The sequence below is a fragment of the Zychaea mexicana genome (assembly GCF_025766255.1).
Source record: "Zychaea mexicana strain RSA 1403 chromosome Unknown BDB00scaffold_5, whole genome shotgun sequence".
Classification (NCBI taxonomy): Eukaryota; Fungi; Mucoromycota; class Mucoromycetes; order Mucorales; family Lichtheimiaceae; genus Zychaea; species Zychaea mexicana.
Window position 1 is genome coordinate 230,462 of NW_026516668.1, and position 14,414 is coordinate 244,875.

Below are 14,414 nucleotides of genomic sequence, written 5' to 3' on the forward strand. Positions count from 1 at the left end.
TGTCTTATACGTCGTCTCACCTCCTCCTCTTCCTCCCGATTTCGCAAGAGCCACTCCTTACAGAAATTTGTCCCAATCTCCTTGTTGACTTTTTCATTATACAAAAGATGTGAAATGTGTGATGCGTATCCAAAAAAATTGTAGTTTACTTTGTAGATGTATGTACAGAGGAGAGTAAGAGATGGAGGGAAGGATGTGTGTGCAACACACCAGCGCATAATTCGAAAGCCATGCATTGTTTGGTTTCATGTTTGAACCAGTAAACTGCGTAAGCCAGCCAAAGCCCGCGTACGTTCACTGCCACCTTTGCTAGAGATTATACCGAGTATCAGCACAGTGACTGATTCTTCTCCAAGAAGATATACTTTGGCTGGTTTATCGCTGAACACCTCTTTAAGTTTTTTATGCAGCGCTTGGTATCGCTTTGCTTGACCATACGGATCATTATTTTCGTCTGTCATTGGTTCGAAGAACTGGTCCAACGTTTTGCTTCTGCTCGCGTTCATGTCGTCAGCCCAGCCGAGCTTGAGAATATCTTGGGCTGTAGGCAGATCATCGCTTGACCAGTTGGTGCTAACCCATTCAAACGGTGCGTCTGTTTCTGAAACAAGTGAGAGTTCTTTGGACGAGCCGGTGATTGCGTGGCAGGCCGAAGTCAACGCTTCAAACGGTTCGGCTGTATTTACGTTAATTGCCGGGGAGCTTGATTGTTGCTGCTCTTGCTGCCGTGGATCGGGATTGATGGTCTTGTTGTTAAGCATGGCGAGGTAATCGGCATCTTCTTTTTCCATTTTGGAGCATCCGTGTCAAAAAACAAGTGAAAGAGTCTAGTGAAGGAAAAAGTGTGAGAAAAAAACGCGCGGAGTGATGTTGGTTTCTCTTCTTTGTTTTATATGGACACCTACTACCTTTTTGCGTCAAGTGTTGCTGCCCTAACAGCCCGAGTATTCACGCACCCGAGTATGTGTGGTTCTTTCTAATTCTTCTTTTTGTTTCCATGGCTGTGCTGCACGTCGTCAATGTGTTGTCATGGATCAGTCTAGACTCATCAATGCTACTGCACAAAACTAGTTGATACGATCAAAACCCGCCTTCAAGTAAGAAGTACTACGGGCCATGAATACCAGCAACTCAAACAGGTGATTTTACCTGTCGAAGAGTCAAATCGCAATGTCTTTGGCACTCTGCGATCACTATATCGTGGGTTGCCTGTTACTCTCTTGTTCTCAGTCCCGGCCTTATCTGTTTATTTGACGTGTTACGAAACGACCAAGGCGCACTTGGCTCATCGAGGCGGTCTCTTTGATCGAGATGGCATATTGAACCATCTTGCCTCGGGCTGCTTGGCCGAAGTAGCAGCAGGCGTCCTCTTTACGCCCATGGAAGTCATGAAAAATCAATTGCAAACACAAGGAGTAGGCTCTTCACGGTCGGCGTGGTCCTTGGCTCAACACATATGGCAGGCTGAAGGAATCAAGGGATTCTTTCGCGGATACTGGATGGGATTGGCCGTTTTTGTACCTCACACGATGACTTATTTTGCCGTGTACGAGCAATGCAAAATGGCTTATGCGCGCCATTATAACTACCAACACCAAGGTGATTCAGCACAGCTGCCCATGGGTGCGTATTTATTATGCTCCGGGGTAGCTAGTACAATGGGTATCATGCTTTCGACGCCTCTGGATATCGTCAAGACACGGTGGCAAATTTCGGCTGCTGAACATGGCGCGGCGTTTCGACTAGGCCCGTTCGACATAGTAAGACGGATGTGGCAACGAGAGGGTCGATGGCGTGCATTCACGCGAGGTCTCGTCGCAAGAATTGCTTGGGGTATCCCTACAACGGCGATCAGTATGTCAGTGTTTGAGGCTTTCAAAGATTGGCGAGCCAACCAGAATTCTTAAAGCGACCAATACACAACATACCAGAAACGTTTTCCCTCCCCATGCCCACCCATACACACCATCGTCAGTCCATGATCCAATTGTATATGCAGCAGACATCTCACTACCAATTCGTCATCTTTTGGTTGCTTTTTAATAGAGTATGTACTTGTTTTTTTAATTGTCTTAAATTATTAAGTATTGGGGTGGGAAGAGTACATTTTTAGGCGAGCGGAAATTTTCTGTTATTATGGGTTGGATGTAAATGGTTAAAGAAGCGCGTTCACGGCAGCAGCCACCATGGAAACAACAGTTAACCCGGAAGTAATCTGGACCATGGTTGCTCCAGAAGCGACAGTGGCACGACCAGATGCACCAGATTGTGAAGCGGAGCCGCTATTTGCAGAAGCTGGTTGCATGTGGAGCGTGTTTGATGGGGCAACAACGGAAGCAGAGCCAGAACCGGAAGCACTAGCCATGGAGGAGGCAGAGCCTGCAGAGCCCTTGGGAGCACCGCTAGCTGAAACAATAGCACGCTGGACTGGCTCGGCGTCTTCTTCATCATTGGCATGCTTCTTGGATTCGTCACTGTCTTCTTCCTCCTTCTTGGACTTGCTATCGTCGTCTTCTTCTTCGGCGTGCTTTTCCTTGCTTTCATCTTCTCCATCAATGTCTTTTTCCTTGGCTTCATCTTCTTCCTTGTTCTTGTTCTCGGTCTTCTCGTCATCAATGTTCTTGTTATTTTGCTTTGGGGCATCTTCTTCGTCAACATCCTTCTCCTTGGCGGTTTCGTCTTCGTCTTTTTCTTCTTCTTCATCTTCGTCCATATCGGCATCCTTCTCCTTAGCGTTATCTGCGTCTTTGTCCGTGTCGACGTTCTTTGCGTTGGCTTCGTCGTCTTCCTCTTCGTCATCTTCTTCGACATTCTTGTGTTTTTTAACTTCCTTCTTGCCTTCTTCTTCTTCCTCGTCTTCATCTTCAACATTAGCTTCACCCGTGGCTTGATGTGGTGGAGGGCCGTCGACGACCTTGGTCATGACAACCAGTTTGGTAGTAGTCAAGACTTCGTCATCGCCACCGTCTCTTGCTGCTGCTTCTTCGACCTCATCGTTTTCGTCGTTCTCGCTGACATCGTTTGCTTGCGCTGCGGCAATGTCTTCACGGTCTTCATCATTCAAGGAATCTGCTGCCATGAGAGGCTGTTCGGCGCTTTCTGTTTCTTCTTCTTCGTTTTCCTCATCATCAGCCATAGGACGCATGCCGTGATGATTTCGGGACATAGGCTTTCCACCCTCAGGACGGAAGGCAATATCGCCCTCGCTATTACTATGAGGCTGCTGCTGTTGTTGTTGTTGTTGTTGTTGTTGTTGCTGGCTCTCCTCAGCCGCACGGGCTATTTAGCGCCAAAAAGAAGTTTCAACAACAAAGTGTTAACATTCGAAACAATTATATGCTGATTTCCATTCAAGAAAAATGAATGAGTGAGAGACTTACCCATCATGACCGTAAGTGCTAACAGTACAATATAGACCTTCTTGGAGTGCATAATGTTGTGTAGATTTGAAAGGAATAAACAGGTGAAAAGAAAAAATTCTCCAACTTGCTAAATGTTCCCAGTGTATTTATAACGGAATATGTCCATCGTCAAGGGGGAGCACCGGGTGTGGAAGTCAAGCAGCAACGAGAGAGGGCGAGAGCTTAGGTATGCTCAAAGGCATCTACTAACTGTTGTAAAATTTGAATTGCAACGCTAGATTGTCGTGGCAAACAACATTGCCAGTTGATTTTCAAAAAGTGTGGGCCTCTGTTGTGGTCTCTAGAATATCTTTAAAATGTGAAATGTGATACGCCATCGTCAATATCTCTAAAAAGTATTAGAAGAGAAGCATATATGCTTAATTACAAGGGCTAGATGATATGCATTATCTCTTCAAAAACAACAGTTTCTTTTTTCCACTTACTATACTATTGCTGTACTAATCATTCCGATGACGAAAAGTACTTACTACTGCTTTTTAACTTTTCACTGTTGCATCAAGCTCGGTCACATTATACATGGAGATTTTCACTTTCACTTTGGAATGTCATCAGCGGCTGGACCCGATATTTCGATTCTGTCCTAGTGCATAATATCCAGATATACAGACGGCCATTGGTAAAACGAAGGTGCCCCTCTCAATATTATCTCTGCGTTGCTTACATAGTTTGTCAACGATCAAGTTTATGCGTTCGTTTGTTAATTCCAATGAATATTTGTCGATCTTTTAATTTCCAAATAATCAGTTACAGGCGAAGTTAACACAAACCTACTTGCATCAGCATGAAATCACCACTGCCATCGTTCTGATTTGCTGGCTAAAGTATTTGTAAGCGACATGACATGGAAAAAGCGCACAACGGAGTTTTCCGAGCATTGATAAGCTATTGGCTGAAGGGATTGCTGACAAAGGATCGGTATAAGAAATGCATGGCATATAAAAGCCGAGAAGTTTCTTTCTTCTTTCTCCTGATTCATGCAACGGTTCTTTCTACGAAAAATGGCTACTGATAGCAGCAAGAAAGTTGACAATTACTCCATTCATGGGAATTCTGTAGAAGAGGTACAGACAGTGTGTATACACGTAGTGACCGACTAGGCATGCTAATATAACTGAAAACATTTTATGAGCAGATCTATGATATCCCTATGGGTGCTATTAATCGTCCGATTCCATCCATACTCGATAGAGAAAAGGTTGAAGGGATGAAAAAGCAAATGCAAGTTGAAGAAAGCAAGGATGATTTGACGCCTATTGTAAGATTTAATTATCTTCCTTATCCTGTGGATGACACACAGTCATGCGTAGTGTATTGAACTTACCCTGTTTGTTCCATATTTAGGATGTGCATCACGTTCAGTATAAGGGTCAAGACTATTATTTTGCATTTGGGGGCTGTCATCGTTGGGCTGCACACAAGGAACTTGGAAAGGAAAATATACGTGGAAAGCTTATTAACACGCCACCAGCAATGATGAAGACATACCTCGGTGCTTCATCGCCATTCAAAGATGCCTAAAAGACTCATTGCACGATGCCAACATTCAAAACGATCTCTGAAGAAACATACCTCTCTCCTCCCTTCTTTCTCCCCAATATTTTTATGCTTCCACACATCATGTATATGTTGTTGCTTTATTATTATAAATTCTGTGTATATGTAGAATAAATCAAACTGAATAAAATGCAGTAAGTTTAGCTTGTAGAGAATACATCGTTTTCACCAGGGCAGTAAACTGGTCGTTCTGCGTCGTATTCAGCTTTTAATTCTTTTTCACCTCTTGGTAGAAACATTTGATTCCACAGAAGCTATATAATTATGCAAGTTAATTTAAAATGCGTTCTTTTTCGTTAATTTCCTATCCGTCAAGAAGATTGGTACAAACCTTGGCAAAGAACTCATGTGCAAGTATATTTGGATGGAAACCATCGATGTTGCTAAAATTGCATATTGATTAGCCAGTTGTTCCATTTTTTATGATCATTGGAAAAAGATGTTACCTCTGAATCGTGTAAGGTATAGCTTTTGTATCGATATCAAAGGGCTGATACATCACACCAAATGTAGCATCGGATCCATATGGCTCAAACTGCTTTGCTAAGTTTTTCAGAGCGATATTAAAAGCAACCACGTTGGCGGCAATGACGGTATTCCCTATACCCAAGGGAAGATGACAGCAGTAGCACTCTTTTTCGTGGATGTCGAACGACGGGTTATCGCAGAATTTCTTCTGATACCCTTTGTGCTTTTCTGTGGCGTCAAGTCCGTTTTCAGAATGGAACAAACCGACTATAGGTGACAGACGTATTGTTTTGTCAGTCGCTGTTGTGGATCATGTTTCTTTACTGAACAGCAGAATTCAAGAATGTAAGTATTACCCAAGTTAATAAAAGCATAATCGACATTGTCTTTTAGCAACTGAAGTCCCTTCGATACACGCTGACCATAATCAGCGATCATGTATGACGGATAGCATGATACGGACAAATCGTTTTGGCCAATGAAAATTGTAATCACTTTCCATTCATTGGCAAGAGGCGAGTCTTTGCCAATTTTTGGTAATAAATACTCAATCTGTTTCTCCATAGTGTCGGAGGTGCCTCCTGGAATTGCAGCATTGAAATGATCCACGGATTCCCTGAATTGAGATAGTTTCAATGTCAGTTGTACTTGTCGATTCTTTTAAGCATTTAACTTTATGTTGCCTAGAGATTTACACTAAAGTTTCCTTCGTACAAAAGAATGTGCCTAAAAGATAAAAGCCATACGTTAAACACTATGGTAAATTAGCCGAAGGCTGCATAAAAAAGGGCTTACCTTCACATATGGGCAGCTGTCGCACACCCTTTGATGCACCGGTTACAGCGCCAGATGGAGTGTAATGGCTGATAAAATTGGGTAAACTGACTGCCCCTTTGTCCTAATTACAAAATACCTTTTTTTGTTAGTTGAACAAGTGAAGGGAAAAAGGTTTTCTAGTGCACATAGCTTCCTTACACCGCCCATGTCAAAGCTAAGGCCTCGATATTCTTTGAACGACTCTGATGTTATACAGTCTTCTTCGGAATTAATCATTGCTACACCAGCGGAAATGCTTATGATAACAATAACGAGTATTTGTGGTCAGCTACTGGGCTTCTATTCACTCTGCCACCGAAATTAGAGCGCCTAATAGTTAGTTTACCTATCGCCAATGGCAGCAATTGCCACAATGTCAGCGGGGCGCAAGTTGTGGATGTTCTCTGGACGTTTCGTAGGCTGCAGTTTGGGACACTGTGAGATATTCGGAGCGTAGGTTGGCTTCATGGCACCTGCGCTGACATAGCAGTGAGAGAAGAATGCCACCAAAAGCACATAAATAGCAAGCATTTTTCCACTAGAATATGAAATTTACAGAAAAGAAGAAGAAGTTTAAAAGAAAGAAATACCCGGGAAAACAAGTGTTAAATAAGGAGGGGAGATCGTCAGTTCCCTCTATCCAACCTTACAGGAATCACACTAGTACTATGGCTGATTCTGCTCGTTTTTTTTCCTCAGATGCCTTAGGCGGGTCTTTTAGGGAGAATCTACATGCAAATGGTGGCAACCTACAAGAAATGCTGTAAGTTTAGGTTACAAAATCGAAAGGAGAATAAGCAGGGGTTATCATAGAGCCAATGAGCTAGACGCGGAGCAGTAGAGGGGCTGCTGAGGGAGCTGTTTTCTTGTCCATGGAATTTGAGGGAACTAGAAGAGCATACCGATGTGCTGGGAATAACCGATGCGTGCTAGTTTTTGCCAGCTCACTCGTATCGTAACAAAAAAAAGAAAGCTCAATTCTCTAATACGAGCATTGCAAATGTTACGCTAGGCTTGTCTGTCAATACGCCTGAACTTTTAAAAAAAGGCATGAGACTTTAAGTGTCAAAAGCAGCTGATTGATGCAGCAAGCAGAGTAGTTGCGTTGCTGGGTAAAAGCAAAAGAGGTCATGGCAGGTATGCACGCCGATATGCATGCTTCAATTTATGGCGTCTATATACTATTATTTTAAAAGAGTGATGAAGAATACTATACAAGGGGCATATTATGTGTGCACACACCACATTGATGAAATTTCAACCAAGGAGTACTAAATATATGACGCAACATTATGTAAGCTGGTAGCTGTATAGTCATTACAAAGAAGGATATGGCTTTATTCGAATAGCCAACTAATATCAACACCATAATGAAAACTCATTTCTTATCAGGCACCGTCGATTGTAGGGCACTTAAAAGTTTATTTTTCAGGAGCCAATGAAAACACCTTTCTGAAACGGCTGTTGTGAGGGCTCCAATGAGGACGGTAAGAGCGATCGGCTTACGGAGGTTGACTATCTGCATTGAGCGTCCTGCGCTGTTTGACGTAGAACGCGTGTTTTTCATTGACAATCTCAAGCTCAACTTAATATGAAAGAAAAAAACCTGGTCGTCCTGGCATAGATCTCGAAGGCACCATTTTGTTCTGTCGTTTGATTGTAATTGACGTTTAAACACACGTAGCAACAACACCCGCCCTATGACTAGCACATTTCAAGTTCAGAACAACGCCAAGTCTAATAGCATTAGCCTCGCCATCAACATCCAAGATAATAATCTCAACAGTCCGTCGCTACCGCACCAAATCTTTGTGGTAATAACAGAAATCCGTAATTACTTTGAGCGACAGCCGAGACGGTATCTGCTGGCAACTTGCTTTACAATAAGGATCAATTAGCAGAAGACCAAGATACGGACCATGCATTGTGACGAGGATTCTGACTAGTGGAAAGATGAATTCGACGAGAACTAGGCGTCAGTGATACTAGGCACTCGGCTGGTGCCATTTAAAAATACATGTACTGGCTGCGACAAGGAACGGGCCCACAAGTGTGCAAAATTTTGGTCGATCGCTATTTGACAAAGATGCTTGGAGACAATCGAGAAAAGTCTTGAAAGGCATTCCGCGAAGGCCAAATGCCTGTTCTTATTCAGGGTTTTCATTTTACTAAATATTGGCAAGGACAGTGATAGTGTTTGGCCATGTATCAGTGCCGCCGTGGTACAGAATCTTTGGAAGGAGGCTATCATCTTAGAATGTCATTCGCACAATCGGCTCTTTTGGGACAAGCCCAGAATTGACGGACGCTTTGCTTGCAGATCACCGCCTCAACTACCATAACATTGATGTATGTACTTTAAAGATGCAATAATTATTATCCATGGTTATGCGGTTGCGAAGATATTTTTTAATGTCAGGTGGGCACTGTAAGCAAATTTTGAAAGTTCATAAAGGCCATTAAGAGCCTTGGCTTAAACAATGCATTAAAGACCTTCGAGTATCACTTGGTCTTCTTTTTACGTGCGCTGTGTCAGGAGTTCATCCGACAACACTCTTGAATCAAAGTACGAAACGCCGTCAATGTCAATTCCGAACCAGCATCACTAGAAGATTTTGCTACATGGGTATTCTAGGTGCACAATACGATTCTATCAGCAAGAAACAATATACTCTACATCCAGTTCTTCCAGTACATACTGATGCACCTTCTCAACATAATCATGTACGATCATTTTTTAAACATATCGAGGAAATAGACAACATGATTTTAGCACATCTTCGACGCTTTGGAACAAGGATGACATAGTAAGTGAAGACATTTTTTTACAAGGCACCCGAGCACTTGCGCGGCTAATAAGTGGAGGAATATTAAGAACGCAGCAGTCTCCAAAAAGCAAACGTTTCGACTCTACCACCAAGAGTTTGACGTACAACTCCAAGTCCCAAGAAGAAAATGCGACATACCTGATGCCCGACAACGTGCCTCTAAAAAATACGTCGCCTTGATGATATCTCACAGTCCTTCTTGGCTTCAATAAAATCTCTATCTTCCGTCGATTCACAGTCTGCAAAGCAACAGCGATCCCAGTGACCAAGAGCCATTGCGCCAGCACCGCTATGCTTTTCTTATACACAGCCTTTCCAAATACAATAAAGTTGGAAATTGTACAAAATATGTCGACCAACATCGCAACGAAATTCTATAGAGCTTATCGCCCACCAGTACAAATTTCTCTTAGACGCTTATTTACCGTCGAATCCTCACGGCAACCATATATCACGTAGATTTTGGATGGTCTATCACCTAAACGAAAAGTACATATACATGCAAAAAGTGCAAGGAAACGACTGGTAAAGGAGGATCTAGACAGAGCCTTGAATGTCTACGCTATGTAATATGGATAACACAAATTTACACTTTAGTAATCTTTGTTTTACGTAAACTTATAAATATCATCTCGCACTTTTTCGTCTTTTTACTTGCTGCTCATACAAACGACGTTTAGGGTAGCGTACCTTCGTTAAGTACAGGTCTTTCGCCTTTTACCAGTTTACTTTGAAAGGTTATGGATGTAAGTAAGGTACGCTACCCTAAACGTCTCTATTATAAAATGGAAGGAGCGCCCTTTTTGGTTAATCAACTCCAGCTATACTACTGGTTCCCGAGCCGATAGTGACTTCGGTATCGTTTCACTTTTAAAGATAAGAGCATGGCGGAGATTGTTGAGAGGTATAAAAATACCAAGGTTGCTTCGAAATATAAAAAAGCTATTTTTTTCTTTCTCACCAATATTTTATTTTCAAAACAATGCTGTATATCAACGGAACCATCGTTACTATGAACAAGAAGCGTGAAATCATCAAGGATGGCGCTATCTTGGTTGAGGGCTCGCGTATCAAACAAGTCGGCAAGACTACCGAATTGGTTGCTGCCAACCCTGACGAGGCTACCTATGACTTGGAAAACAAGGTCATCATTCCTGGTCTTATCGATACTCATGTGCACTTGGCACAAGCGCTCCTCCGTGGCTCTGGTGATGACTGCGAGTTGATTCAGTGGCTGTGCCAGACGGTTTGGGTTTTGCAAGGCCAAATGACTGCTGAAGAAGCCTATGGCAGTGCCCGTTTGTGTATTGCGGAGATGCTGAAGTCGGGCACGACTTGCTTTTTGGAAGCCATGTGCGCCGATCGTTATGGTTTCAACGGTATTGCCAAGGCCGTGGAAGAGTCCGGTATTCGTGGCTGCTTGGGCAAGATTGTCATGGACGTGGGCAAGTATGCATCGCAAGATGCTTGGTCGATGCATCCTGGTCTAGTCGAAACCCGTGAGCAGAGCTTGTTGGGTGCTTTGGACATGCACGACAAATGGCATGGCAAGGCTGATGATCGTATCCGTAAGTTTTTGCTCTTCACAGCTCATTTACCGGCCAATAACTGACGGATTACATGCAAAATATCCTAGATGTTTGGTTTGGTGCTCGCACACCCCCTGGTATTAGCGTTGACTTGCTCAAGGAAATGACCCAAATCTCGCGCGAGCGTGGTATCCGTATCACAATGCACTGTGCTGAAGTCGAGGCCGACAAGGTTCACTATCGCGAAAACCACGGCATGACCGCTGGTGAATTCTGTCAGGATGTTGGCCTGCTCGGCGACCAGACTGTATTGGTGCATATGATCTGGTTAGATGATCCCGATTTCAAATTGTTGGCCGAAACTGGCACACACGTTTCACATAATCCATCGTCCAACAGCAAGTTGGCATCTGGTGTTGCTCCCATCCCGCGTCTTTTGGAAGCTGGTGTCAATGTCGGTCTTGGTTGTGATGGCGGCCCTAGCAACAATAACTACGGTAACCTCATTAAAGCTTATTCAATTTGCCCAAGCTTTTCTTCCTGATACTGATTCTTCTCATGACAACGCATGTAGATCTGATTATGGAAATGAAGCTTGCAGCGCTTATCCACAAAGCCGTGTCCTGCAACCCGGTTACCATGCCAGCTGAAACTATTCTTGAAATGGCAACCATCAATGGTGCCAAGGCTGTTGGATTGGAGCACGAAATAGGATCGCTTGAAGTAGGCAAAAAGGCCGATTTCGTTGTGCTTGATTTCGAAAGCAAGCTGCACACGACCCCTTCGCCCAACCCAATTTCGACTTTAGTGTACTGTGCCACTGGTGGTGAAGTCGAAACCGTTGTCATTGATGGCCGTATGGTTGTCGAAAAGGGCGAGCTGTTGACTATGGACGAGGAGGGAATTAAACGTGAAGCAAGACGTCATGCCGATAACCTCTACGAACGCGCTGGATTCCGGGGCAAACCCAAGTGGCCCATTGTTTGAGGCTCCTTTTTGGCGCGTATACGACTACATTGTCGATGAGTAGTGGTTGCAGTAACCCACTCCAAAAAACTGAGTAAGTGCACAGCTGCGTTATTATATTGATGTGATTGTTTTTACTTGTTTTTTCTCCTTTCTTCTTCGGTGGTTGCAGGCAACCCACGGTAAAAAAACTGAGTAAGTGGTACCTACTTTCATTTATTACTTTCATGTCTTAGTAGTATTTGTAGTAGTATGAAATAAATTCAGTTTTTTTTAAAAAATACAAGTTTAATGTGCTTGCCATTCGTGGTTTATGCGTGTGTGTTTGGTAGAGATGACATAAATTTCAATCGCTCAGTACTAAGAGAGGGTCGAACTACCTTGGCTCGCCGCTTCGTGGAGACCACCCTTCACAAATAAATCAGTGTAAGTTTAAATTCAAACTTCAGCCCTCAGGTTTCGTGAGCAGCCAAAAGCCTTTAACAGACTGATTACAAGCGTTTAAACAAAAGCAAGAGCATTAATTTTACTTTTTGCACCTTGGATGAGGAATAGCCGTACTAGCTCACAGAATAAATGTATTTATAAAGCAGGGGCATTATTTATGATGAAGGCACGAAGTGCGCTGCTGGAATCCCCCGGTCCTTTCGGTATACTGGACGAGCTCAATTGCGTTTGGTTTGACATGAATGTACCAAGCCAAATCATAGAAAAAAATTCATTATAGTTCTTGGAGTAATTTTATGAAAACAATTGTGCTTTATATATTCGAGGCGGGTGCATACATATTTTACGCTGTTTTGTAAAGTATCTATTGACTAAAAAGACTTTTTTGTCTTGTACAACAAAATACATCTTTGGGCGAGAAAGAGATGCTCTCCGCCAATATTATTATATTAGAGCATGTAGCAGACGCCGAAGTACCCACCGTTGTAACCACTGTGTGCAAGCTATGCAATCTGATCAAACTGTTTTGGTACCTGAAGGCGGCGAAGCCATACCGTGTTCTCCTGTTATTTTTTAAAGCTTTGTTTAATACTCATGATACATAGTTACACTGAACAACTGGCATTGGATGAACTCCACCAGAGCAAGCCAGCGGAACCTTGAAAGAACAGGCTACAAAATTCTGTCAAACCATAACGGGGACCTGGATACGGTGATCTAATGCCAAACAGTTTCTTCAACTATTCTGGACGATGCTATTTAACTCCTTCTTGGCGGTTCCTGTCCGTAGCTTAACCCCTAAAACATCACTTGTCATATTTCCCTCCATTTCCTCTCTCTACACTTATTTATGCAACATTATCCTTCAGAACGAGGACAGTCAGACTGTGTTACCATCTTTTCTTGATTTAAAAAAATTATGTAATAAATTGGATCTTATCATCTATGAGGGAGATGAACGGAGCGAAGGTACAAAGAAATAAAAAGGAGTGGGTTGGGGGGGGGGGGGGACAGTCGGACTGTCCTATGTTCGGATAATACTATGAGGCTTTCGGGCTGAGCCCTCAGCCAAAGCCGAAGTATGTAGTGTATCAAGATCTGATTATCTTGGCTTATAAACTTACACTTACAGTACCGTTAATGTCATCAGATCAAACTGCTGAAACTACATCCATCATCAACGAAACGACTGACATTTTTATAATGTCATTTGATGCATGTTTGAATATTAAAGTGCTACATACAGAATGGAATGTTTTATAATCCCCTTTTATGCGACAGCTCTCAAACTTTACATAGTTGATTGTTGGGTTATTTTTCACCTAAAAACTCTTTTGAGCAGACAACTGGATATCCACAGACTATTTCGTGGAATATAGCGGTTGATCTTTATAAACTTGACGCTCATGTTCTTTTGTTGATGGCATGATTGTATTGTCTTCAAGGCGCGCTTTAACGATTTGCTCCTCGTGTAATATTCACCTCACGTTAATTTGAAAAAGCATAAGCGTCAAGCTAAAACAAAACGACCGTACAAATTTTTCTGTCCATCTAGAAAGGAAGCTTTTAAATAATACATTGTTTCTTCCTCTCTTGTGAAAAATAGCTAAATCGATGAGGTGGGACCTGTCTCCCAGTGTCTACCGTGTAGTATATACCATCCATTGGTAAAATATTTAAAAAAAGAGATACTTGGCTATATAGTAATCAGTGAGTACCACAACAGACTCTTCTCCTCCGACTCACGTACAAGAGACGAAGTTACACCACGATTGCTTGACCGTGGATCTATTCCGATACCCTGAGATTGTATGTATGCATGCCAGTTTAAATCGAAGGCTACATTATAATACCAAAGTGAAAAGTGCGCACACAAACCCATAAACATGTGTATAATTCGCCGTCCGAGAAAGATCATGGAGACGATAATTAAAGGAGACAGGCATGGCAAAGTTTTGTTGGGTTCGTGAGTGCGTGAGAAATATGAAAAAGGCGGGAAGGTGAAAAGTGAAGTAACGTGGTAAAGTGCTTTCAAGTTCATGTGATACAGAAAGGTTGCCTGATTGCAAACGGTGACTTCCACTTAGGGCCACGTGTAGTATAGGTGCCTATCATAAACAGTAACGGCATTTTTGACAAGCTTCTTCTTCGCTTACGGCAACCAAAAACGGGACCATACAAACGCAACTATTACAGAGTCATACAACAACAAACAGCGGGATTGAGATGGAAAAAGGAAGAAGGATTAAAAGAAGAGATGAAGATGGCAAGGCCGGATTCTCAGATTCATGCTTAATAAAAACATCGTTTAGCCATCGTATTCCGATATCTACCGACCTACTACATAATTCGTTGGAATAATTGTAACCTTGTGTAGATAG

General features: G+C 42.7%; 7 protein-coding genes across 7 annotated transcripts; 4 read left to right on the forward strand and 3 right to left on the reverse strand.

The window, feature by feature from the left end:
- Positions 1-245: 245 nt before the first annotated feature.
- BDB00DRAFT_783972 (uncharacterized protein) lies at positions 246-791 on the reverse strand (the record flags this gene model as incomplete). The annotated part of the gene is made up of 1 exon (XM_053120429.1): positions 246-791. One exon carries the CDS (start codon positions 789-791, stop codon positions 246-248), a length of 546 nt encoding a protein of 181 aa, XP_052984607.1.
- An 81-nt stretch (positions 792-872) lies between these two features.
- On the forward strand, positions 873-2,168 carry BDB00DRAFT_799888 (mitochondrial carrier domain-containing protein). Its single transcript, XM_053121735.1, has 2 exons — positions 873-960; positions 1,072-2,168. The coding sequence occupies exons 1-2, from the start codon at positions 894-896 to the stop codon at positions 1,905-1,907; spliced, it is 903 nt and encodes a 300-aa protein (XP_052984608.1). The 5' UTR covers positions 873-893; the 3' UTR covers positions 1,908-2,168.
- Positions 2,169-2,848: 680 nt separating this feature from the next.
- On the forward strand, positions 2,849-3,415 carry BDB00DRAFT_799889 (uncharacterized protein). The gene is made up of 2 exons (XM_053121736.1): positions 2,849-3,279; positions 3,381-3,415. The coding sequence occupies exons 1-2, from the start codon at positions 2,891-2,893 to the stop codon at positions 3,400-3,402; spliced, it is 411 nt and encodes a 136-aa protein (XP_052984609.1). The 5' UTR covers positions 2,849-2,890; the 3' UTR covers positions 3,403-3,415.
- Positions 3,416-4,351: 936 nt separating this feature from the next.
- BDB00DRAFT_799890 (ParB/Sulfiredoxin) lies at positions 4,352-5,185 on the forward strand. Its single transcript, XM_053121737.1, has 3 exons — positions 4,352-4,486; positions 4,558-4,680; positions 4,767-5,185. The coding sequence occupies exons 1-3, from the start codon at positions 4,400-4,402 to the stop codon at positions 4,941-4,943; spliced, it is 387 nt and encodes a 128-aa protein (XP_052984610.1). The 5' UTR covers positions 4,352-4,399; the 3' UTR covers positions 4,944-5,185.
- On the reverse strand, positions 5,120-6,794 carry BDB00DRAFT_910798 (uncharacterized protein; the record flags this gene model as incomplete). Its single annotated transcript, XM_053128662.1, has 7 exons — positions 5,120-5,233; positions 5,311-5,362; positions 5,426-5,714; positions 5,804-6,094; positions 6,243-6,345; positions 6,423-6,519; positions 6,610-6,794. 7 exons carry the CDS (start codon positions 6,792-6,794, stop codon positions 5,120-5,122), a joined length of 1,131 nt encoding a protein of 376 aa, XP_052984611.1.
- A 3,279-nt stretch (positions 6,795-10,073) lies between these two features.
- On the forward strand, positions 10,074-11,607 carry BDB00DRAFT_755153 (amidohydrolase; the record flags this gene model as incomplete). The annotated part of the gene is made up of 3 exons (XM_053118816.1): positions 10,074-10,659; positions 10,728-11,117; positions 11,195-11,607. The coding sequence occupies 3 exons, from the start codon at positions 10,074-10,076 to the stop codon at positions 11,605-11,607; spliced, it is 1,389 nt and encodes a 462-aa protein (XP_052984612.1).
- A 1,796-nt stretch (positions 11,608-13,403) lies between these two features.
- BDB00DRAFT_444323 (uncharacterized protein) lies at positions 13,404-14,166 on the reverse strand. Its single transcript, XM_053117411.1, has 3 exons — positions 13,912-14,166; positions 13,784-13,821; positions 13,404-13,673 (listed from the first exon to the last, which is right to left on the reverse strand). Exons 1-3 carry the CDS (start codon positions 14,072-14,074, stop codon positions 13,512-13,514), a joined length of 363 nt encoding a protein of 120 aa, XP_052984613.1. The 5' UTR covers positions 14,075-14,166; the 3' UTR covers positions 13,404-13,511.
- Between the last annotated feature and the right edge of the window lie 248 nt (positions 14,167-14,414).

Bases quoted from the DNA above. Each gene is read 5' to 3' on its own strand.
- BDB00DRAFT_799888 (XM_053121735.1), top strand. From the start codon at position 894: ATGGACACCTACTACCTTTTTGCGTCAAGTGTTGCTGCCCTAACAGCC. The intron at 961-1,071 runs GTATGTGTGGTT...GCACAAAACTAG, and splicing joins CCGAGTATTCACGCACCCGA to TTGATACGATCAAAACCCGC.
- BDB00DRAFT_799889 (XM_053121736.1), top strand. From the start codon at position 2,891: ATGTGGTGGAGGGCCGTCGACGACCTTGGTCATGACAACCAGTTTGGT. The intron at 3,280-3,380 runs CTATTTAGCGCC...TGAGAGACTTAC, and splicing joins GCTCTCCTCAGCCGCACGGG to CCATCATGACCGTAAGTGCT.
- BDB00DRAFT_799890 (XM_053121737.1), top strand. From the start codon at position 4,400: ATGCAACGGTTCTTTCTACGAAAAATGGCTACTGATAGCAGCAAGAAA. The intron at 4,487-4,557 runs GTACAGACAGTG...TTTTATGAGCAG, and splicing joins ATGGGAATTCTGTAGAAGAG to ATCTATGATATCCCTATGGG. The intron at 4,681-4,766 runs GTAAGATTTAAT...TTCCATATTTAG, and splicing joins AGGATGATTTGACGCCTATT to GATGTGCATCACGTTCAGTA.
- BDB00DRAFT_444323 (XM_053117411.1), bottom strand. From the start codon at position 14,074: ATGAACTTGAAAGCACTTTACCACGTTACTTCACTTTTCACCTTCCCG. The intron at 13,822-13,911 runs GTTTGTGTGCGC...GTATCGGAATAG, and splicing joins AATTATACACATGTTTATGG to ATCCACGGTCAAGCAATCGT. The intron at 13,674-13,783 runs GTACGTGAGTCG...ACTACACGGTAG, and splicing joins GTGGTGTAACTTCGTCTCTT to ACACTGGGAGACAGGTCCCA.